At 41.4% G+C, this 24,218-nt stretch overlaps 1 protein-coding gene across 1 annotated transcript in view; it reads left to right on the top strand.

Annotated features, from left to right (window-relative positions):
• Positions 1-24,218, top strand: part of LOC112261115 (disks large homolog 5-like) — a 135,064-nt gene that overhangs the window by 39,329 nt on the left and 71,517 nt on the right. The window contains exons 2-6 of the mRNA XM_042328398.1: positions 8,697-8,765; positions 10,188-10,362; positions 13,196-13,339; positions 15,828-15,894; positions 16,010-16,126. Coding sequence (XP_042184332.1) covers positions 8,697-8,765; positions 10,188-10,362; positions 13,196-13,339; positions 15,828-15,894; positions 16,010-16,126 — 572 coding nt within the window. The remainder of the gene's footprint in view (positions 1-8,696; positions 8,766-10,187; positions 10,363-13,195; positions 13,340-15,827; positions 15,895-16,009; positions 16,127-24,218) is intronic.

Below are 24,218 nucleotides of genomic sequence, written 5' to 3'. Positions count from 1 at the left end.
CAGGGTTACCAGCCTCAGAAATTGCAGCCCAAATAAATGCTTCAGAGTTCAAGGAGCAGACACATCTCAACATCAACTGTTCAGAGGAGACTGAGTGAATCAGGCCTTCATGGTTGAACTGCTGCATCAGTACTAAAGGACACCAACAAAAAGAAGAGACTTTCTTGGGCCAAGAAACATGAGCAATGGACATTAGACCATTGGAAATCTGTCCTTTGGTCTGATGAGTCCACATTTGAGATTTTTGGTTCCAACTGCCGTGTCTTTGTGAGACGCAGAGTAGATGAACGTATGATCTCTGCATGTGTGGTTCCCACTGAGAAGCATGGAGGAGGAGGTGTGAGGGTGTGGGGGTGCTTTGATGGTGACACTGTCTGTGGTTTATTTAGAATTCAAAGCACACTAAACCAGCATGGCTACCACAGCATTCTGCAGCAATATGCCATCCCATCTGGTTTGAGATTAGTGTGACTATCGTTTGTTTTTCAACAGGACAATGACCTACAACACACCTCCGGGCTATTTCACTAAGGAGAGTGATTGAGTGCTGCATCAGATGACCTGGCCTCCACAATCACCTGACCTCAACTCAATTGAGATGGTTTGGGATGAGTTGGATCGCAGAGTGAAGGAAAAGCAGCCAACAAGTGCTCAGCATATGTGGAACTCCTTCAAGACTGTTAGAAAAGCATGCCTGGTGAAGCTGGTTGAGAGAATGCCAAGAGTGTGCAAAGCTGTCATCAAGGAAAAGGGTGGCTACTTTGAAGAATCTCAAATATAAAATATATTTTGAATTGTTGAACGCTTTTTTGGTTACTACCTGATTCCATGTGTTATTTCATAGTTTTGATGTCTTCACTATTATTCTACAATGTAGAAAATAGTAAAAATAAAGAAACCCCCTTGAATGAGTAGGTGTGTCCAAACTTTGACTGGTACTGTATATAAACTGACCAGTTCCGGACCCAAAATTGAACCTTGTGAAATGCCACGTTGATATGTATTTTCTCTGAGTTATGTTCACCAAGGGTGAAAAAAACTCTTGACCGGTTAAATAGGTCCTAAACCAATTTGGAAAAGGACCGGAGAGGCCAACCCACTTCTCCAGTGTGTCCAGAAGGGCATCATCGTCAACAGTGTCGAATGCAGCACTTCAATCCAAGAGTACAAGGACAGAGAGCTGTTTGGCATCTGTATTGGCTCTAAGATAATTTACCACTTTAACTAACGCCATCTCGGTGCTGTAGTGGGCATGAAATCCAGATTGGATTTTTTTAAAAATACAGTTGTCACTTAAAAATGTATTTAGCTATTTGGAAACAAATTTCTCCCGAATTCTGCTTAAGAATGGAAGGTTGGAGATTGCCTGAAAATTGTTAAGAGCTGAAGAATCTAGATTACTTTTCATCAGAAGGGGTTTCACCATAGCAGTTTTTAGTGCAGTAGGGAAATTGCCTGTGATCAGGGAGTGATTAACAATAGCATGCACTTCTTCTGATATGCAAATACAAACTCGTTTGAAGAAGGTGTTGGGGATAGGATGGAGAAGGCAGGTAGAAGGTTTAAGTTGTGATATCACTTTCCTGAGCAAAATAAATCCGTAGTGGCTTTGCTAGGGCACATATCATCAAACTTCTCATCAGGTCTTGCTTGACTGATATCCAGCCTACCTTATCTCTGAAATATGCAGCAAACTCATCACATTTAGATGTGGAGGAAAGTTCACAGGTTTGCGGGGGTAGGATTTATCAGGACATCAATGGTTGAGATGAGCCCTCCCTAATTATTCTGATTATGAGTGGTCAAGAATATATTATGCCAAGTTGCTCTCTCAGAATATAATAATGTAACCTGCAACTTTGACTTTCTCCACTTCCGCTCTGCCTTTCTGCAATTTCTCTTTAATTTATTAGTTTCCTCACTTATCCAAGGGGCTCTCCGTTTTGGATGTGGTGTTTTTCAACTTTACTGAAGCTATGGCATTAATAGTTGCCCTTAATTTGTTATTAAAGTTATCAACTAACTCATCAAAGTGGAAGGCAGAATAGATGATGGAGTATTGTTCACACACTCAATAAAATCTGTAGCAAATTCAGATAGTCTTAATAATGCTTTCCGTATTACCCTGTGCTATGGGCAACAAGTTGGTAAAAAATACACAGTGGGATTAGATAAAGCAACATCAGCAATAGAGGGTTTGTCAATGGAAAGCCCCAAGGTAATAACCAGGTCCAGACTATGGCTGCGGTTATGGGTGGGTCCAGTAATTTGTTAGATAAAGTCCATAGAGCACAAATGATTCATGAATTCAATGGCCTTGGAATCAGTCTCTTTGCCAACATGAATATTAAAATCACCCAACACAATGATTTATATCATAGTTCTCAAGGACAATAGCCAATAGTTCAGAGAAATCAGTAAAGAAAGTGGGGTAGTGCTTTGGTGGCCTATACAGGGTTAAGGCCAGCACGCGTGGCTGACATTTAAACAGTATTCGCCAAATAAAATGTCCTTATAGCTGAGAGCATTAGTAAAAATAGAGGCTGATAGAATATGAAAAGCTGTAGTCTGGCGGAAGGCTTCAATAACAGCAGCACTACAGTCTGAAGACTGCCATGTTTCAGTGAGAAACATGCAATCAACTTTGCGCTCAGTAATGAGGTCATTCACGAGAAAGGTTTTACTTGTGATTACTCATTTACAGGTGCCATATTCAATGAATGTGGGCCACTCGGCCCTTGTGGGATCTGCCTAGAGGTAACCAATGGAATAACAAACAAATTAAAGTTACAACCATGTTTTTTGACAGTCGTTTCAGGATATATTATACCAAGTTGCTCTCTCAGAATATAATAATGTAACCTGCAACTTTTACTTTCACCACTTCTATCAGAATGGTAGGAGATGACAGTTTGTAATTCACTAGAAGGGGGAGATAAGCAACACAAATTAGGTTACTCACAATAATCATAGTGCCATTGCTACAGGAGCTGATCTGCTTTCCAAGTCCTCTGTTGCTTATTCTGACAGAGAGAACTGGAGCACTATCAGACACTGTCTCTCAGTCTCTAAAACAGTTTGATGTTGTTAGGACTGGAGCAATACCAGACACTGTCTCTCAGTCTCTAAAACAGTTTGATGTTGTTGGGACTGGAGAAAGTTGATGTCATTTTCAAAACAGACTATGGGAGGTGCTCAGTACTACATAGAGTCATGGCTACATGGAACTCTATTCCATATCAGGTAACTTGATGCAAGTAGCAGAATCAGATAAAAAAACTGATAAAAATACAACTTATGGAACTGTGGGGACTGAAGAGACACACACACACACACACACACACACACACACACACAGGCAAAGACACACACTTACACATACACATGACAAGACATGCACTCTACACACATGTACACATGGATCTTGTATTGTAGGTATGTGGTAGTAGAGTAGTGGCTTGAGCAAAAACACTTAATCTGTTGTGAAAAGTATTTTGAAATGTAATGTCATGTAATATTGTATATAACTGCCTTAATGTTTCTGGACCCCTTGAAGAGTAGCTGCTGCCTTGACAAAATACCAGGGCCAGCCAGTGTAACTGTTAAACTGCTTGCTGTACACTGTACGGTGTGATTGTAGAATGTTTACTAACACCTTAGTTCTATTAGCTATGTTGACTATGATGTTAATATGGTGACAACGATGTAGGCTATGTAGCGCTTAGCGGTTATGTTATGAAGGTTTGGCGTGGAATAATTTTATTTTTGCCTCGTCACAGACAGCTGTTTTGTTGTCCACCGAAGTCCATACTCGAAGGGAGAAGGTGAGAGGAGGAGAGGGTGTAGATCCGAGAAGGAATTATACAACGAGGAAAGTGATGATGCTGTTTGTATGTGGCTGCAATGAAAATTTACTGTGTGTGCAGGTGAAAAACTTTTCTTGAATGGAAGTAAACAGAATGAAGTGTGGATAAGCCTACCTGAATTTGTTCAATAGAAACTCTCGTTTGCAACTGTTTGGACTAATGATTACACCCCAGATCAGCTAGATACCGGCAGGATTATGCAAGGCGGTATTGAATGTGTCACTGTTTGTCACCTTGATTATTCCAATTTGTCTCTCTACCTTTGCACGTAGGTTATAAACTTAGATTCGTAGGCTAGTATTAACCTCATGATGGGTATAGGGAAAATTCAAGTATCATATAATAGCCTAAACCTATCGATGTTACATCGAGCTTGGTGAATGGAAAATTAATGAGTGTCCAAAATGCTGTAATAGAAATAATGCCATGCTCATAAATGTTTTAAATAAATTGTCCTCCCTCATCTTAAACAGCACAGACTGCCACTGATCTGAACATTTTATCGCCCGGTTCAGGGAAGAGCACAGCTGCTCTGCTGTGGCAAAGTAATCAACACAAATGAGTTACAAACGAGGTAGGACAGGCGCACACACTCACACACACACACACACACACACACACACACACACACACACACACACACACTAGCTATCCCAGCTACTGCAGCAGTAAAGTTCCAGATAATGTCACATGGTTTCCAAGAAGCCAGAAAGTGAGTGAGGCGTGGACCTTGCCCATTGTGACACTCTCAGGCTGGGTCTGAAATGGCACCCTATTCCCTATGTAGTGCATTCTTTTGAACAGGGCCTCATGGGCACTCATGGGCTTTAGCCAAAAGCAGTGCACTATAGGGAGTATGGTGCCATTTGGGACACAGCCTCAAACAGACTGATGGGAAACTCAAGCTGTAGAGAACAAAGCGGACTTGATCCATGGGGATGGATGTCTCTGTTCTGTTCTGGTCCTCAGGCACATCCCTCTTTTCTTTCACTATTCTGCTGGCTGGGGGAAAAGACTCTGTACTGTAAGCCTGGGATCTCTCTCTCTCTCTGGACTCTCTCTTTTTCCTCTCTCTCTCTCTCTCTCTCTCTCTCTCTCTCTCTCTCTCTTTCTCTGCTTAGTTTTAATCAAACCACAGTCTCCTATAGCTAGTGGGAACGTTGCCATAGAGGCATTGATATAGTGCTCTTGCTGGGATGTGGGTAAATAGAACCGTTTGTCACCCTGGCTGGCTCTTTTTGACTTGAGTAGTAGGTATGCCTTACATCATGGCCAGAAGTTGCTAAAAAAAACTGTTCTATCAGCTGTTCTCTTCCATCCTGGAGCCAAGTAGAAGTTAATGAATGTGCTAAGGCTTTGTGTTGTGCTGGGTGACAGGCCAGGGGGTTATGGATGCTTGTGGCTTTAAAGGGGCAATCTGCAATTGGTATATTTAAAAAAAAAACTTAAATGAATGATATGAAGTTTTATTATTATTATTATTATTATTATTATTATTATTATTCAACAAAACAATGTAGTGGGTAGATCAGCTTTAATATTGCAGATTGTGGCTTCTATCAATGTAATTGTCTGCATCATTGTCAATCCCCTATACAGTGCATTCAGAAAATATTCAGACCCCTTGACCTTTTCCACATTTTGTTACGTTACAGCCTTATTCTAAAATTGAATAATTTGTTTTTTCCCTTATCAATCTACACGTAATACCTCATAAAGACAAAGCAAAGACAAGTTTGTAGAAATGCTTGCAAATGTATACGTTTTCAGTATTCAGACCCTTTACTCAGTACTTTGTTGATTCACCTTTGGCAGCGATTACAGCATAGAGTCTTCTTGGGTATGACGCTACAAGCTTGGTACACATATATTTGGGGTGTTTCTCCCATTCTTTGCAGATCCTCTCAAGCTCTGTCATGTTGGATGGGGAGCATTGCTGCACAACTATTTTTCAGGTCTCTCCAGAGATGTTTGATCGGGTTCAAGTTCTGGCTGGGCCACTCAAGGACATTCAGAGACTTGTCCCAAAGCCACTCCTGCGCTGTCTTGGCTGTGTGCTTAGGGTCATTGTCCTGTTGGAAGGTGAACCTTCGCCCCAGTCTGAGGTCCTAACCTGCTCCAGAGCGCTTTTCATCAAGAATTTCTCTGTATTTTGCTCCATTCATCTTTCCCTTGATCCTGACTAGTCTTCCAGTCCCTGCGTCTGAAAAACATCCCCACACCATGATGCTGCCACCACCATGCTTCATTGTAGGGATGATGCCAGGTTCCCTCAAGACGTGACACTTGGTATTCAGGCCAAAGAGTTCAATCTTGGTTTCATCAGACCAGAGAATCTTGTTTCTCATGGTCTGAGTCTTTAGGTGCCTTTTGACAAACTCCAAGCGGGCTGTCATGTGCCTTTTACTGAGGAGTGGCTTCCGTCTGGCCACTCTACCATAAAGGCCTGATTGGTGGAGTGCTGCAGAGATGGTTGTCCTTCTGGAAGGTTCTCCCATCTTCAGAGAGGAACTCTGGTGCTCTGTCAGAGTGGCCATCGGGTTCACGGTCACCTCCGTAACCAAGGCCCTACTCCCCCGATTGCTCAGTTTGGCCGGGCGGCCAGCTTTAGGAAGAGTCTTTGTGGTTCCAATCTTCTTCCATTTAAGAATGATGGAGGCCACTGTGGTCTTGCTGCAGACATTTCTTTGGTACACTTCCCCAGATCTGTGCCTCGACACAATCCTGTCTCGACCTCATGTCTTGGTTTTTGCTCTGACATGCACTGTCAACTGTGGGACCTTATATAGACAAGTATGTGCCTTTCCAAATCATGTCAAATCAATTGAATTTACCACAGTTGGAATCCAATCAAGTTGTAGAAACATCTCATGGATGATCAATGGAAACAGGATGCACCTGAGCTCAATTTCGAGTCTCATAGCAAAGGATCTGAATACTCATGTAAATAAATTATTTCTGTTTTTTACAATGGGATATTTTGTGTAGATTGCTGAGGAACATTTTTTATTTAAGCAAATTTAGAGTAAGACTGTAATGTAACAAAATGTGGGGAAAGTCAAGGGGTCTGAACACTTTCCGACTCCTTGACTTTATTTGTAAATATATTTATTTTTTAAAGGGGCAATATGTAACTTTTTGGTGACCAAATTCACATAGAAATGGGAGTTAAGGATCTGTCATTTTCATTGAAAGCAAGTTGAATATATTTCACAGCAGTTTAGATGGTACAATGATTCTCTACACTATACTATCTTATTTTGTCACATAAACTGATATTAGGCAAACTATTTGAGTTTTAGAAACCAGGAAATAGCGGAGCGGTTTCTGCATTCCTTCTTTATAATTGGAGTAAACTAATGGACAACAATACTTCTACTTCCAGCCTAAACATACTATTTACATTCTACGGACAGTATATTTTACATTGTTCATCTTGTTTTTTTGTTATTTTTAGTCTAACCCTACAGATACACTCAACCCCTCCCATACATCTCTGAACACCATCCATGCCATATACTTTTCAACGTGCTGTGATGTTTCACAAAACCTTTGAACCTTTCTATTCTCATAGCTTCTACAGATTTCGCTAAGAGTATTATTATATTATTGATCGATTGACTACGACTTTTCAAATCACCCAGCAGTGCTATTTGCAGTGTTAGCTTCAGATAAATGTTGTAATTCTTCAGCTACTCCTGAACCAGTGACCAAAAACAAGCAGTACCAAAACAAGTGATCTAATGATTCTGTCTCTTCAATTTGTATTAGTTATATACACATGATATATGTAGAGTACATAATGCAACGAAATGCTTTCTTGCAAGTTCACCTTCAAGACAATGCAACAACAATAGATAAGTAATTAAGTGAATATAATATCATGCATTTAAGTGCAAAAATGTATGCACCAAGAATATAACTTATTAATGCCTCATTAGCTTAGTTAAACTGTCGTACCACATCAGAACCAAAATATAAGCATGCTCCGTTGTTTGGAAACAATGTAATTGTAAACAAACACTGTATAACCTCCGACCTTGGTAAGTCCATGGTCCCACCTTGCATCCTTAGCTCTATTCATTTGAGAGTGGGTACATTGCTCCTATCCCTCAGCTGTTTACCCAAACAGTGGTGGGGTGTCCACTTTGTTGTTGTTTGTACTGCAGATTGTCCCTTCAACAGAGTTGTATGTCATCTGGATGTCGATGGCGTGTGCTCTGGCTCTTCTGTCAGACCCGACCAAAGCCTGTCCTCTGTCTGTCTGTTGTCTGCCTGTCGTCTGGTTGTCTGTCCTCTGTCTGTCTGTTGTCTGCCTGTCGTCTGTCTGTCTCTCATCTGTCTCTCATCTGAAGTTGAACCAAAGTCTCTTACTGATCTATGAATAACCCCTTTAAACTCAACCAAGCCTGTGTAGTGTAGTTAGTCACTGAGTAATACACAGCATTGAGGCACAATACTACAGTAGGCTACGGTACTATAGATAATAATGATAATACATTTAATTTGTGAAGCACTTTTATCACACCCAAGGTGCTGATGTAATCAGAGCATGATTAATGAATGTCACTATAAATGTGTGGTGTCAACAGCGTTGGGATTTCACAGACAGCAAAAATACACATTTCCGTTTATTTTTATGTTGAATATCAAACATTTTATTGAATCACAAACACAAAACAGGCAGGCCGGTACAACACACTTCTTACATACATCAGATTAGTTACAGTTACATGTTTGAATTAGTCAACTTCCAGACACATTTTTGTTTTGTTGATCAGTAAGGATGTAAATGGACTGACTTTAATGTCTTTGTGTCCTGTTTGGCAGGGTCCACCTACAGTGTTTTGTCTACCATGCCATCTGACTCTGAAAGCAGCACTTCCCTCAGTAGTGCAGGTGAGCCTGGATGGGTTTCTCTCTTTTGGCAGTAGTAGGGTTGCAAAATTCCCAGGTTTGCTAGAAACTCAAGTTGGAATATTCCTGGACTCAGGCGGAAATAAACAGGAAATCCGGAATCCTCCAACTAGGATTTCTGGAAAAATCCTGTAGTAGTATGAATGTTTGAATATAAATGTATCGTTCTTACGGATTAGGAAACTAGGTGAATGTGGTCCAGAGAACTGGCTAACCAACCAGACAGCATGCTATTTCTGACTTTCAGGCAGCACAAACAAGTGATTACACAGATGTGAAAGGATTTACAAAAGCAACCCACCAACCCCCCAGAATGGTTTTCATTGAGCCATTCTCTCTCTGAGGGAGAGAGATAGAGGCTGTGTACCAAATGGCACCCTATTCCCTACATGGTGCACTACATTTTACCAGAGCCCTATGGGGCCTGGTCACAAGTAGTGCACTATATAGGGAATAAGGTGTCATTTGGGTGGAGGCCAGAGGGATTGCCCTGCAGGGCAGAGCTACTGAAAGAGGAGAGGGACGCAGGACTCTGTTGTGGTGCTTGTTGTTGTCTTCAGTCAGAGGTCCAGAAAGAAAACATATAGAGCTGTTTTGTTTATGTCAACACTGCAACATAGGCCCTTTGATTTAATGAATTGAGACATGGCTGGAGTGTTGGACTGATTACACTCACAAGTCAACGGTTAAAGGGGCCATTTGGGATTGTTACATCCAAATGAATGGTATGTAGCCATTGGTTCTTAAAGACTTCAGCTCCTAACTGCCTCGATCTTAGTTAAAAAACAGTGTGTCCGCTTTGTTATTGTTTAAATCCCAGGTTGCCCCTTTAAACGTAGTCATGAAGACGTCATGTGCCACATTTTTCCCCCTGGATGGTTGATTATTGTTGTCACATTATTCATAATAACGATGTGCTACTTTACTTTGGATGGTTTGGCTTATGTATTTCATGAAGTATGACACAAGCACTCTCAATTTCCAATGTTGCCTCAAGAGTCCTCCAAATCGACATCTATGCGCTTCTGGAGATCTGAGAGGATTTGACAGGTGCAGCCTAATAAACAATATAGTTATAGCTTCGTCTTGACCTTTGGTGGGCTAGGTGGAGGTAACTTTCACCACACTACTTATACAAATCAAATCCTCTCAGATCTCCACAAGTGCGTAGGGCAGGGAGGAGGGTTTAGGGGTCGATTTGGGATTGGGCCTATGTCGGGTAAGGGCCCTTGCCACCTGTGGTATGCTGACTGCAGAAAGAGCGATCTCTGTCTCAATTTTTGCCTTGAATCTTCTTATGTCTTCTGAGGCCCAATCCCAAATGGACCCTATTGCCCTATGCACTTCACATCATCTATGTCGGTGTAAGGGCCCTAGCCATCAGTGACAGTCTGACTGTGACAGGTACCATGGGTCAAGCCTCGTCCCCTCCTCCAGCCCATATGGAGAACCGCCACGGTCAGATGAGTGAGAAGATGGAGGCGGTTCTGTTCCAGCTGAGACAGGTGACCCGCGAGAGGGACGAGCTGCGTAAACGCCTGGCCTTGTCCTCGCCCGGCACCACCTTCGATGACTGCAGGTACAGTAGAACTCTTGGTAGAGACAGAACCGCTGTAGATATTGCAGTTACACTACTCTACACCGGGGATTCCCAAACTGTGGGATGCCCCCCTAGAGTGGTGGGCTCTACAATTTAGTTGGATGCATTTTCTGTTTGTTTTGGTTGTGTTTCAGATTATTTTGTGCCCAATAGAAATGAATGGTAAATAATGTATTGTGTCATTTTGGAGTCGCTTTTATTGTAAATAAGAATAGAATATGTTTCTAAACACATTAATGTGGACGCTACCATGGTTACAGATAGTCCTGAATGAATCGTGAATAATGATGAGTGAGATAGTTAGACGCACAAATACCATACCCCCAAGACATGCTAACCTCTCACCATTATAATAACGGGAGGTTAGCATTTTTTGGGGGGGTGGTATGATATTTGTGTGTTGATAACTGATGCAAAATGTTCTGTCCGCCAACAAGAGGCGTGTGAACAGTTTGTGTCATGAACAGTGCTTTTGCACTGGATGTTCCTCAATGCTGGAAGTTAGGGAACCCTTTCCCTACAACCCTCACTATAGACAGAGCCTGGCCTTCACCTGGGACCACCTTCGATGGGGGTGGATTATTCCAATATAATAAGAGACAGAAGCACTATAGCTACTGTAGGAACAGGACTCACTACAGAGGCAGGCGATGTACTTGCCTGACATCACTTAGAACCGTTCTAGACAGACACTCAGCCAACAGATAAAACGCTCACCACGGGATGACCACCCTCAGCCAACAGATAACACCCTCACCACGGGATGACCACCCTCAGGCAACAGATAACACCCTCACCACGGGATGACCACCCTCAGCCAACAGATAACACCCTCACCAGGGATGACCACCCTCAGCCAACAGATAACACCCTCACCACAGGATGACTACCCTCAGCCAACAGATAACACCCTCACCACGGGATAACCACCCTCAGCCAACAGATAACACCCTCACCAGGGATGACCACCCTCAGCCAACAGATAACACGCTCACCACGGGATGACCACCCTCGGCCAACAGATAACACGCTCACCACGGGATGACCACCCTCAGCCAACAGATAACACGCTCACCACGGGATGACCACCCTCAGCCAACAGATAACACGCTCACCACGGGATGACCACCCTCAGCCAACAGATAACACGCTCACCACGGGATGACCACCCTCAGCCAACAGATAACACGCTCACCACGGGATGACCACCCTCAGCCAACAGATAACACCCTCACCAGGGATGACCACCCTCAGCCATCAGATAACACCCTCACCAGGGATGACCACCCTCAGCCAACAGATAACACGCTCACCACGGGATGACCACCCTCAGCCAACAGATAACACGCTCACCACGGGATGACCACCCTCAGCCAACAGATAACACGCTCACCACGGGATGACCACCCTCAGCCAACAGATAACACGCTCACCACGGGATGACCACCCTCAGCCAACAGATAACACGCTCACCACGGGATGACCACCCTCAGCCAACAGATAACACGCTCACCACGGGATGACCACCCTCAGCCAACAGATAACACGCTCACCACGGGATGACCACCCTCAGCCAACAGATAACACGCTCACCACGGGATGACCACCCTCAGCCAACAGATAACACGCTCACCACGGGATGACCACCCTCAGCCAACAGATAACACCCTCACCAGGGATGACCACCCTCAGCCATCAGATAACACCCTCACCAGGGATGACCACCCTCAGCCAACAGATAACACCCTCACCAGGGATGACCACCCTCAGCCAACAGATAACACGCTCACCACGGGATGACCACCCTCAGCCAACAGATAACACGCTCACCACGGGATGACCACCCTCAGCCAACAGATAACACCCTCACCAGGGATGACCACCCTCAGCCAACAGATAACACCCTCACCAGGGATGACCACCCTCAGCCAACAGATAACACCCTCACCAGGGATGACCACCCTCAGCCAACAGATAACACGCTCACCAGGGATGACCACCCTCAGCCAACAGATAACACGCTCACCACGGGATGACCACCCTCAGCCAACAGATAACACCCTCACCACGGGATGACCACCCTCAGCCAACAGATAACACGCTCACCACGGGATGACCACCCTCAGCCAACAGATAACACGCTCACCACGGGATGACCACCCTCAGCCAACAGATAACACGCTCACCACGGGATGACCACCCTCAGCCAACAGATAACACGCTCACCACGGGATGACCACCCTCAGCCAACAGATAACACGCTCACCACGGGATGACCACCCTCAGCCAACAGATAACACGCTCACCACGGGATGACCACCCTCAGCCAACAGATAACACCCTCACCAGGGATGACCACCCTCAGCCATCAGATAACACCCTCACCAGGGATGACCACCCTCAGCCAACAGATAACACCCTCACCAGGGATGACCACCCTCAGCCAACAGATAACACCCTCACCAGGGATGACCACCCTCAGCCAACAGATAACACCCTCACCAGGGATGACCACCTCTTTATTTCTCCAAAGTCACTCTACCGCCAGAAGCAGAGAAGTAAAGGCAAAAAAAGGCGACGCTAAATGGGATCCACATTTTGTGAGCTCAGCAACTCTGTTAAAACATTAAACAAGAGTATGTATTTTGAATGAAGCTACTCGTCCCCACCTCTCTCATAACCACACACCCACACCATAGTGTTCTGCACTTTAATCTGCTCCTGGGGGCTTGGTACTGATACGTCACTCTTTTCTGTCATCTCTCGTGTGTGTGTGTGTGCATCCATTTGTGTGTGCGTGTGTGAGAACCAGGCCCAACACCAAGTCAGGCCAGGACTACGAGCATCTGAAGCTGCAGTGTATGAAGGCCATGGTGGACCTGCAGTCCTTACAGAACCAACACAGCACAACACTGAAGAGATGTGAGGAGGCCGTGAAGAAAGCTGACTTCTACCAGTGAGTGATGTTCACACACACACACTCACACACACACACACACACACACACACACACACACACACCCTTTTCTAATCTACCAGTGAGTGGTAGAGTGCAGACCTGGGTTCAAATACTATTTAGAACTATTTCAAATGCCTTGTGCATTCAATTGATCTTGCCTGGAGTGCCAGGTGGATAGGGTTAGCTCGCACCAGGAGAGCTCATTCAAGCCCACCCAAAGTGTTTGACAGTATTTCAAATAGTATTTGAACCCCGGTCTGTAGTGAAGTGCATGGGAGTGGTTGGGGTCCATAAATATTTGAGCCTTCTCCCATCTCATTTATGTTGTGTGCTCTGAATCTCTCTGTTCTAACAATCAGGCGATGGAATGAATGGATGGGCTTTTAACCTGTGTTTGTCCCTCTTACGAGATCTGTGCGTCAGATTGCACAGAACATTTTTTCCCGAGGGGTAAGAGGTCAACCAATCTCGTGTCCCATTCCAAATGCTCCTGCTCAGTTAAACCATCATCCCAATCCTTTGACACCAGGGATTTGAGAAATTCAAGTGAGCAGAGCCACTGCTTTTCTGTCAGAAAGATCAGATCATGACTGTTCTAGCCTGCGTTGTAAATGGCAACTTATTCTCTATTTAGTCTACTACATTTGACAAGGACCCATAGGTTGCACTGTGTAGGGAATAGGGTGCCATTTGGGATGCACAGCTTGTCTCTTTTACACTCTCCATTATGATGTGTTGAAATCTGTCTCGTGCAGAATTAGATCCCTTTGTCTGGTGTTTTAATGTTTAACATTGTTTTATGTACTTGATCATTTTCCATGTAATACAGTGTTGGCAGGCTTTTTTAAGCAAAGTATTCAACCCACCAGCAATAACTGGAGGTTGAACTGCTAGAATTGAGGATTCTGCACTTGCCTCTTCCATTGACAGTCATGAATATTGGAATGGGTGCTGTCCTCATTGAACGTCAATTTGCCCGACAGTTGTGCTTCCCATTCATCATGATCCATTCCAACTCATGGCACAGCAAGCTTCATACTAATATAGAATTATACTAGAAAGTCTAAAAAAAAAAGGTTTTTAAACCCACAGGCTTCTAATGAGTTCAATCACTCAATTTTCTCTCTCTTTTGTTATCCTCATAAAAGATACTTACATTTTGAGCAACATATTAAGTTGGATTCCTTCTTACATTATTTTGGTAAAATTAAATCAACAAATAATTGAAATGACTTGCATTATTTTATTTTGTAAGATATTTCAACACTTTATTGAGACAGTTCTGAAATGACAGAGGAGGTAGAGATAGGTGGGAGAAACAGATTGAAGGGTTGGAGCAGGGAACCCCGGTCTTCGTGGGAAGAGGGGTGACGTGTATCTAATTCATTTGGATTATGTTGGTTGTTTTTTTGTTTTCGATTACAATTCTCCCCAGAATCATTTCTTACAGTGTGGCTGTGTGGTTGAGTGGGCAAAATTCCAATGTACCATCTTACTACCCCTAATCTGTCTAAATAAATCATTGAGAAAATAAATATTCTCCATAGGCCCTTATCATCAATTAATATTTAGGATAATAACCATTTGCATTTCTAAACAATTGAAAGGGAAAGGCGATACCTAGTCAACCCAACCCTGTATGAGAAATGATTTTGATGCTGCCTTTTACATGCACTGAAACCCCCAAAAGTGTTTTAACAACACTCTTAAAAACACCAATATTCAGATTGAAGAACCACTTTGGGTGTTTCAGAGTACTTCATTTATGTTTTAAAACACATTCTTTGTATTAAAACACTTACATTGGGTTTACATTTCAACACCAGATCTCAGCTTAGGTGCACTATTTTTCACAGTTTCATTACACAATCATGGTGTTTTGAGACTTTCTATTTTTATAGTGTACAAACACTGACTTTGCTGATAGCTACTTTATTGAGGAAAAGAAAGGCGTGAGGAGAGGGGGCCGGATGTTCTCTCTGTCTGTCCATTTGTGTGATTTAATGATGTCTGCCATACTGTCTCAATAGTGTGGGGACAACCAACCTAACAGCTGGGGCAGAATGTAAAACAGACAGATGAAGGATTAGCCCCAATGTTTAAGCCTCTGTCTCTGCCTCTAGGTCCAGGCCATGTTTGTCTTCATCTGTGGCTGCAGCAGAATTTTTTAAATTTTTTAATTTACTAGCAAGTCTGCTTCTGGAGTGGACTTGCCCATTTGGGATAAAAAGCAACTGTCCACAAAGCACTGGTAGAATGTTCCTTTAAAGCTTGAGAAAATGTTTCTTCATTAAACTGCTCACAAGTTTGAAGTTTCACAATTTTGAACACTGGATTGTGAAGCACACCCATGTCGTTTGCTCTGTGTGAATGCTCCTACCTGCTCATTGTAGCACATGAAATACAACACCTATTAAAAAGAGAACACATGCCACTGCCAGGGTCGATGCACGTTCAAGTCGGTGTATCTTTTTCCTGTTTGCAGCACGCTCCACAGCCGCCTGGCCGGCGAGCAGTCTCCGCTGAAGGAGGAGCTGGATGCTGTGAGGCAGGTAAGTTATCTGTATTCCAAGTATACCTGTACTTTGTTGCATAACACATTTCCCTATTGGGATACTACCATACTCTATTCGATTCAATCCCATTCTATTTCATCCTGTTCTGCAGGACAACATCCAGCTGGTCAGAGAACACAACCATGTGAAACAGAGCTGTGAGGAGATGAGGAGACTACATGATGAGGACCAGAGACAGCTGGGAGACATGAGGCTGCTTCACCAACAGGTATTGGAGTAGAATACACACTCACCCTGACATGCTCAAGGTTTTTGGATCAGGGTCCTCTCTTTGGGTCCGGGGTCCTCTCTTTGGGTCAGAGTCCTCTCTTTGGGTCAGGGTCCTCTCTCTGGGTCCAGGGTCCTCTCTTTGGTCCAGGGTCCTCTCTTTTGGTCCTGGGTACGCTCTTTTGGTCCAGGGTCCTCTCTTTTGGTCCAGGGTCCTCTCTTTTGGTCCAGGGTCCTCTCTTTGGGTCCAGGGTCCTCTCTTTGGGTCCAGGGTCCTCTCTTTGGGTCAGGGTCCTCTCTCTGGGTCCAGGGTCCTCTCTTTGGATCAGGGTCCTCTCTTTGGTCCAGGGTCCTCTCTTTTGGTCCAGGGTCCTCTCTTTTGGTCCAGGGTCCTCTCTTTGGTCCAGGGTCCTCTCTTTTTGGTCCAGGGTCCTCTCTTTGGGTCCAGGGTCCTCTATTTGGGTCCAGGGTCCTCTCCCTTTTGGGGAACTCCAGGGTCCTTTTGACCTTTCTTGAAATAACGGGTCCATGGGGTGGCATTTAGCCATTAGCATAGACCAGCTGATTCCAAATTATTATTAATGAATTATTTTTTATTAAATCAACCATTTAGTTTCTCTCATTGCTGCTCTGGTTGCACCTCAAGTAATGCCCTATTCCCTTTATAGTTAACTCTTTTGACCAGTGTCCATAGGGGCCAGATGGGAATAAGGTGTCATTTGGGACGCACACTCTGTAGGATCTGTTTTAGCTCTCATTATAGTTTGAACCCTTGGTTCAGATCGTTAAATGTTTGTCAGTCATATCTAACGTGTTCATGGGGAATGCTTTCAATACCAGTCTGATCAGTAGGTGCCTAATTGGCCAGGTCCCAAATGACACCCTATTCCCTATATAGTGCTCTACTTTTGACCAGGCCCTGGTCCAAAGTAGTGCACTATAAAGGGAATAGGGTGCCATTTGGGGCATTAGACATTGTCTACCCAAAGCTGGGATTGCTGATGAGCTCATGAGATGTCATTAAGTAAACTAGCATCAAACAGCATAGAAATTCACAATCAAATGAGCCTGATGTCAATTCAAATTAGGCTGCCGTTGTGAATTACGTCTGTTAAGGATTTTCTGAGCGAGCCAATGCCATGCGGTAGACGTGCAGAAAATGCCTCGTGTAGGTTTTGCCTGATACCCATGTTGAATATACGTAATGCACAAATCATACAAACATGTGCCAATTTTATCCAAAGCGCTTTATAGTCCAGTCAGTGCATCCAATTGTTGTAGCCTACTGTATGTGACTGTTCAACCCTGTGGGATGTTCGTTATTATGCCACACTACTTACATTACGTGTGTTCATATTATTATCCTTTTCTTCAGTTGAGTCGTTTTAAAGCCATCGCAGTAGAAGTGCAGTGGAGCCGGAGAGGCACATGCATGTTCTACATGGTGTCTCTTCCCTCTGACTGAAAGAGTTTCTGCTTAGTATCTTCATTTAGCCCCAAGACCCTCAACTCTGCTAAATTACTTTTTTTCATGGCAGTAATTTGACAAACTGTTCCAATGTTGGGATATTTATTTAACTAGAAAAATGTTGCACCTTTTCCTTTGATCTCTGAGCTCTCGGAGTGAAACAGAGTTTCGGTGTAACCTTTGTAAATATAGCCATGGAGTGCATTCCAAATGGCTCCCTATACAGTGCACTACTTTTGAACATGGCCTATAGTGCACTATATAGGGAACAGGGTGCCATTTGGGATGCTGCCTTACTGACTGAAGCACGTCTTGTTTTCTGGTGCTTAATCTATTTTTACACTATGGAGGAGAGGAGGGCACTTTAGTCTGCTCTGCTTTATTCAGACAGAGTGGTTGTCGACTCAGTCATGCTGAGTCATTATCTGTAGCACTGCCATGTCATCAATGAGACGGCTGTAGAGAGAGTGCTATAGTGTTGTTGTGCTGGAAATAAACTGTACTGTAATGCATTGTATAGTGGAGATAGAGACCACTGTATTCTACTGTTGTATTTCCCAGTGGTCACAGAGGTTAAGTATAATGTAGATAGACCCTAGATGTACTGCAGATGTACTGTACATACACTGAAATCTAGTGTATTGTATAGTGCTGTATCTGTAGATGTACTGTAGTGTATTGTATAGTGCTGTATCTGTGGATGTAGTGTATTGTATAGTGCTGTATCTGTAGATGTACTGTAGTGTATTGTATAGTGCTGTATCTGTAGATGTACTGTATTGTATTGTATAGTGCTGTATCTGTAGATTGTATAGTGCTGTATCTGTAGTGTATTGTATAGTGCTGTATCTGTGGATGTAGTGTATTGTATAGTGCTGTATCTGTAGATGTACTGTAGTGTATTGTATAGTGCTGTATCTGTGGATGTAGTGTATTGTATAGTGCTGTATCTGTAGATGTACTGTAGTGTATTGTATAGTGCTGTATCTGTAGGTGTACTGTAGTGTATTGTATAGTGCTGTATCTGTAGATGTACTGTAGTGTATTGTATAGTGCTGTATCTGTAGATGTACTGTAGTGTATTGTATAGTGCTGTATCTGTAGATGTACTGTAGTGTATTGTATAGTGCTGTATCTGTAGATGTAGTGTATTGTATAGTGCTGTATCTGTAGATGTACTGTAGTGTATTGTATAGTGCTGTATCTGTAGATGTACTGTGTGTATTGTATAGTGCTGTATCTGTAGATGTAGTGTATTGTATAGTGCTGTATCTGTAGATGTACTGTAGTGTATTGTAGTGTATTGTATAGTGCTGTATCTGTGGATGTAGTGTATTGTATAGTGCTGTATCTGTAGATGTAGTGTATTGTATAGTGCTGTATCTGTAGATGTACTGTATTGTATAGTGCTGTATCTGTGGATGTAGTGTATTGTATAGTGCTGTATCTGTAGATGTACTGTAGTGTATTGTATAGTGCTGTATCTGTAGATGTACTGTATTGTATAGTGCTGTATCTGTAGATGTAGTGTAGTGTATTGAATAGTGCTGTATCTGTAGGTGTACTGTAGTGTATTGTATAGTGCTGTATCTGTAGATGTACTGTAGTGTATTGTATAGTGCTGTATCTGTAGATGTAGTGTATTGTATAGTGCTGTATCTGTAGATGTAGTGTATTGTATAGTGCTGTATCTGTACTGTAGTGTATTGTATAGTGCTGCATCTGTAGATGTAGTGTATTGTATAGTGCTGTATCTGTAGATGTACTGTAGTGTATTGTATAGTGCTGTATCTGTAGATGTAGTGTATTGTATAGTGCTGTATCTGTAGATGTATTGTATAGTATCTGTAGTGTATTGTATAGTGCTGTATCTGTAGATGTACTGTAGTGTATTGTATAGTGCTGTATCTGTAGATGTAGTGTATTGTATAGTGCTGTATCTGTAGATGTACTGTAGTGTATTGTATAGTGCTGTATCTGTAGATGTACTGTAGTGTATTGTATAGTGCTGTATCTGTAGATGTAGTGTATTGTATAGTGCTGTATCTGTAAATGTAGTGTATTGTATAGTGCTGTAGATGTACTGTAGTGTATTGTATAGTGCTGTATCTGTGTAGTGTATTGTATAGTGCTGTAGATGTATGTAGTGTATTGTATAGTGCTGTATCTGTAGATGTAGTGTATTGTATAGTGCTGTATCTGTAGATGTACTGTAGGGTATTGTATAGTGCTGTATCTGTAGATGTAGTGTATTGTATAGTGCTGTATCTGTAGATGTAGTGTATTGTATAGTGCTGTATCTGTAGATGTACTGTAGTGTATTGTATAGTGCTGTATCTGTAGATGTATTGTATAGTGATGTATCTGTAGATGTACTGTAGTGTATTGTATAGATGCTGTATCTGTAGATGTAGTGTATTGTATAGTGCTGTATCTGTAGATGTACTGTAGTGTATTGTATAGTGCTGTATCTGTAGATGTACTGTGTATTGTATAGTGCTGTATCTGTAGATGTAGTGTATTGTATAGTGCTGTATCTGTAGATGTACTGTATTGTATAGTGCTATAGATGTACTGTATTGTATAGTGCTGTATCTGTGTATTGTATAGTGCTGTATCTGTAGATGTAGTGTATTGTATAGTGCTGTAGATGTACTGTAGATTGTACTGTAGATGTACTGTGTATTGTATAGTGCTGTATCTGTAGATGTACTGTAGTGTATTGTATAGTGCTGTATCTGTAGATGTACTGTAGTGTATTGTATAGTGCTGTATCTGTATGTAGTGTATTGTATAGTGCTGTCTGTAGATGTAGTGTATTGTATAGTGCTGTATCTGTAGATGTACTGTAGTGTATTGTATAGTGCTGTATCTGTAGATGTAGTGTATTGTATAGTGCTGTATCTGTAGATGTAGTGTATTGTATAGTGCTGTATCTGTAGATGTACTGTAGTGTATTGTATAGTGCTGTATCTGTAGATGTAGTGTATTGTATAGTGCTGTATCTGTAGATGTACTGTAGTGTATTGTATAGTGCTGTATCTGAGATGTAGTGTATTGTATAGTGCTGTATCTGTAGATGTACTGTAGTGTATTGTATAGTGCTGTATCTGTAGATGTGTGTATTGTATAGTGCTGTATCTGTAGATGTAGTGTATTGTATAGTGCTGTATCTGTAGATGTAGTGTATTGTATAGTGCTGTAGTGTAGTGTATTGTATAGTGCTGTATCTGTAGATGTAGTGTATTGTATAGTGCTGTATCTGTAGATGTGTGTAGATGTGTATCTGTATGTACTGTATTGTATAGTGCTGTATCTGTAGATGTATGTATAGTGCTGTAGATGTGTATTGATGTGCTGTATCTGTAGATGTATTGTATAGTGCTGTATCTGTAGATGTACTGTAGTGTATTGTATAGTGCTGTATCTGTGATGTACTGTATCTGTATCTGATGTAGTGTATTGTATTAGATGTAGTGTATTGTATAGTGCTGTATCTGTAGATGTAGTGTATTGTATAGTGCTGTATCTGTAGATGTACTGTAGTGTATTGTATAGTGCTGTATCTGTAGATGTAGTGTATTGTATAGTGCTGTATCTGTAGATGTACTGTAGTGTATTGTATAGTGCTGTATCTGTAGATGTACTGTAGCGTATTGTATAGTGCTGTATCTGTAGATGTACTGTAGTGTATTGTATAGTGCTGTATCTGTAGATGTAGTGTATTGTATAGTGCTGTAGATGTACTGTAGTGTATTGTATAGTGCTGTATCTGTAGATGTAGTGTATTGTATAGTGCTGTATCTGTAGATGTAGTGTATTGTATAGTGCTGTATCTGTAGATGTAGTGTATTGTATAGTGCTGTATCTGTAGATGTAGTGTATTGTATAGTGCTGTATCTGTAGATGTAGTGTATTGTATAGTGCTGTATCTGTAGATGTAGTGTATTGTATAGTGCTGTATCTGTAGATGTACTGTAGTGTATTGTATAGTGCTGTATCTGTAGATGTAGTGTATTGTATAGTGCTGTATAGTGTATTGTATCTGTAGATGTACTGTAGTGTGTTGTATAGTGCTGTATCTGTAGATGTAGTGTATTGTATAGTGCTGTATCTGTAGATGTAGTGTATTGTATAGTGCTGTATCTGTAGATGTATGTATTGTATAGTGCTGTATCTGTAGATGTACTGTATTGTATAGTGCTGTATCTGTAGATGTAGTGTATTGTATATGCTGTATCTGTAGATGTAGTGTATTGTATAGTGCTGTATCTGTAGATGTACTGTGTATTGTATAGTGCTGTATCTGTAGATGTAGTGTATTGTATAGTGCTGTATCTGTAGATGTAGTGTATTGTATAGTGCTGTATCTGTAGATGTATTGTATAGTGATGTATCTGTAGATGTACTGTAGTGTATTGTATAGTGCTGTATCTGTAGATGTAGTGTATTGTATAGTGCTGTATCTGTAGATGTAGTGTATTGTATAGTGCTGTATCTGTAGATGTACTGTAGTGTATTGTATAGTGCTGTATCTGTAGATGTAGTGTATTGTATAGTGCTGTATCTGTAGATGTAGTGTATTGTATAGTGCTGTATCTGTAGATGTAGTGTATTGTATAGTGCTGTATCTGTAGATGTACTGTAGTGTATTGTATAGTGCTGTATCTGTAGATGTAGTGTATTGTATAGTGCTGTATCTGTAGATGTAGTGTATTGTATAGTGCTGTATCTGTAGATGTACTGTAGTGTATTGTATAGTGCTGTATCTGTAGATGTAGTGTATTGTATAGTGCTGTATCTGTAGATGTAGTGTATTGTATAGTGCTGTATCTGTAGATGTAGTGTATTGTATAGTGCTGCATCTGTAGATGTAGTGTATTGTATAGTGCTGTATCTGTAGATGTAGTGTATTGTATAGTGCTGTATCTGTAGATGTACTGTAGTGTATTGTATAGTGCTGCATCTGTAGATGTAGTGTATTGTATAGTGCTGTATCTGTAGATGTAGTGTATTGTATAGTGCTGTATCTGTAGATGTAGTGTAGTGTATTGTATAGTGCTGTATCTGTAGATGTAGTGTATTGTATAGTGCTGTATCTGTAGATGTAGTGTATTGTATAGTGCTGTATCTGTAGATGTAGTGTGTATTGTATAGTGCTGTATCTGTAGATGTACTGTAGTGTATTGTATAGTGCTGTAGGTGTAGTGTATTGTATAGTGCTGTATCTGTAGATGTAGTGTATTGTATAGTGCTGTATCTGTAGATGTAGTGTATTGTATAGTGCTGTATCTGTAGATGTACTGTAGTGTATTGTATAGTGCTGTATCTGTGGATGTAGTGTATTGTATAGTGCTGTATCTGTAGATGTACTGTAGTGTATTGTATAGTGCTGTATCTGTAGATGTACTGTATTGTATTGTATAGTGCTGTATCTGTAGATGTACTGTAGTGTATTGTATAGTGCTGTATCTGTAGATGTAATGTATTATATAGTGCTGTATCTGTAGATGTAGTGTATTGTATAGTGCTGTATCTGTAGATGTACTGTAGTGTATTGTATAGTGCTGTATCTGTGGATGTAGTGTATTGTATAGTGCTGTATCTGTAGATGTACTGTAGTGTATTGTATAGTGCTGTATCTGTAGGTGTACTGTAGTGTATTGTATAGTGCTGTATCTGTATGTATGTAGTGTATTGTATAGTGCTGTATCTGTAGATGTAGTGTATTGTATAGTGCTGTATCTGTAGATGTAGTGTATTGTATAGTGCTGTATCTGTAGATGTAGTGTATTGTATAGTGCTGTATCTGTAGATGTACTGTAGTGTATTGTATAGTGCTGTATCTGTAGATGTACTGTATTGTATAGTGCTGTATCTGTAGATGTAGTGTATTGTATAGTGCTGTATCTGTAGATGTAGTGTATTGTATAGTGCTGTAGATGTACTGTAGTGTATTGTATAGTGCTGTATCTGTGGATGTAGTGTATTGTATAGTGCTGTATCTGTAGATGTAGTGTATTGTATAGTGCTGTATCTGTAGATGTACTGTATTGTACAGTGCTGTATCTGTGGATGTAGTGTATTGTATAGTGCTGTATCTGTAGATGTACTGTAGTGTATTGTATAGTGCTGTATCTGTAGATGTACTGTATTGTATAGTGCTGTATCTGTAGATGTAGTGTATGTGTAATAGTGCTGTATCTGTAGGTGTACTGTAGTGTATTGTATAGTGCTGTATCTGTAGATGTACTGTAGTGTATTGTATAGTGCTGTATCTGTAGATGTAGTGTATTGTATAGTGCTGTATCTGTAGATGTAGTGTATTGTATAGTGCTGTAGATGTACTGTAGTGTATTGTATAGTGCTGCATCTGTAGATGTAGTGTATTGTATAGTGCTGTATCTGTAGATGTACTGTAGTATTGTATAGTGCTGTATCTGTAGATGTAGTGTATTGTATAGTGCTGTATCTGTAGATGTAGTGTATTGTATAGTGCTGTATCTGTAGATGTAGTGTATTGTATAGTGCTGTATCTGTAGATGTACTGTAGTGTATTGTATAGTGCTGTATCTGTAGATGTAGTGTATTGTATAGTGCTGTATCTGTAGATGTACTGTAGTGT

The sequence above is a fragment of the Oncorhynchus tshawytscha genome, linkage group LG01 (assembly GCF_018296145.1).
Source record: "Oncorhynchus tshawytscha isolate Ot180627B linkage group LG01, Otsh_v2.0, whole genome shotgun sequence".
NCBI lineage: Eukaryota > Metazoa > Chordata > Actinopteri > Salmoniformes > Salmonidae > Oncorhynchus > Oncorhynchus tshawytscha.
Note: the sequence above shows the minus strand (reverse complement) of the source record. Positions and strands in the feature narration are given on the sequence as shown.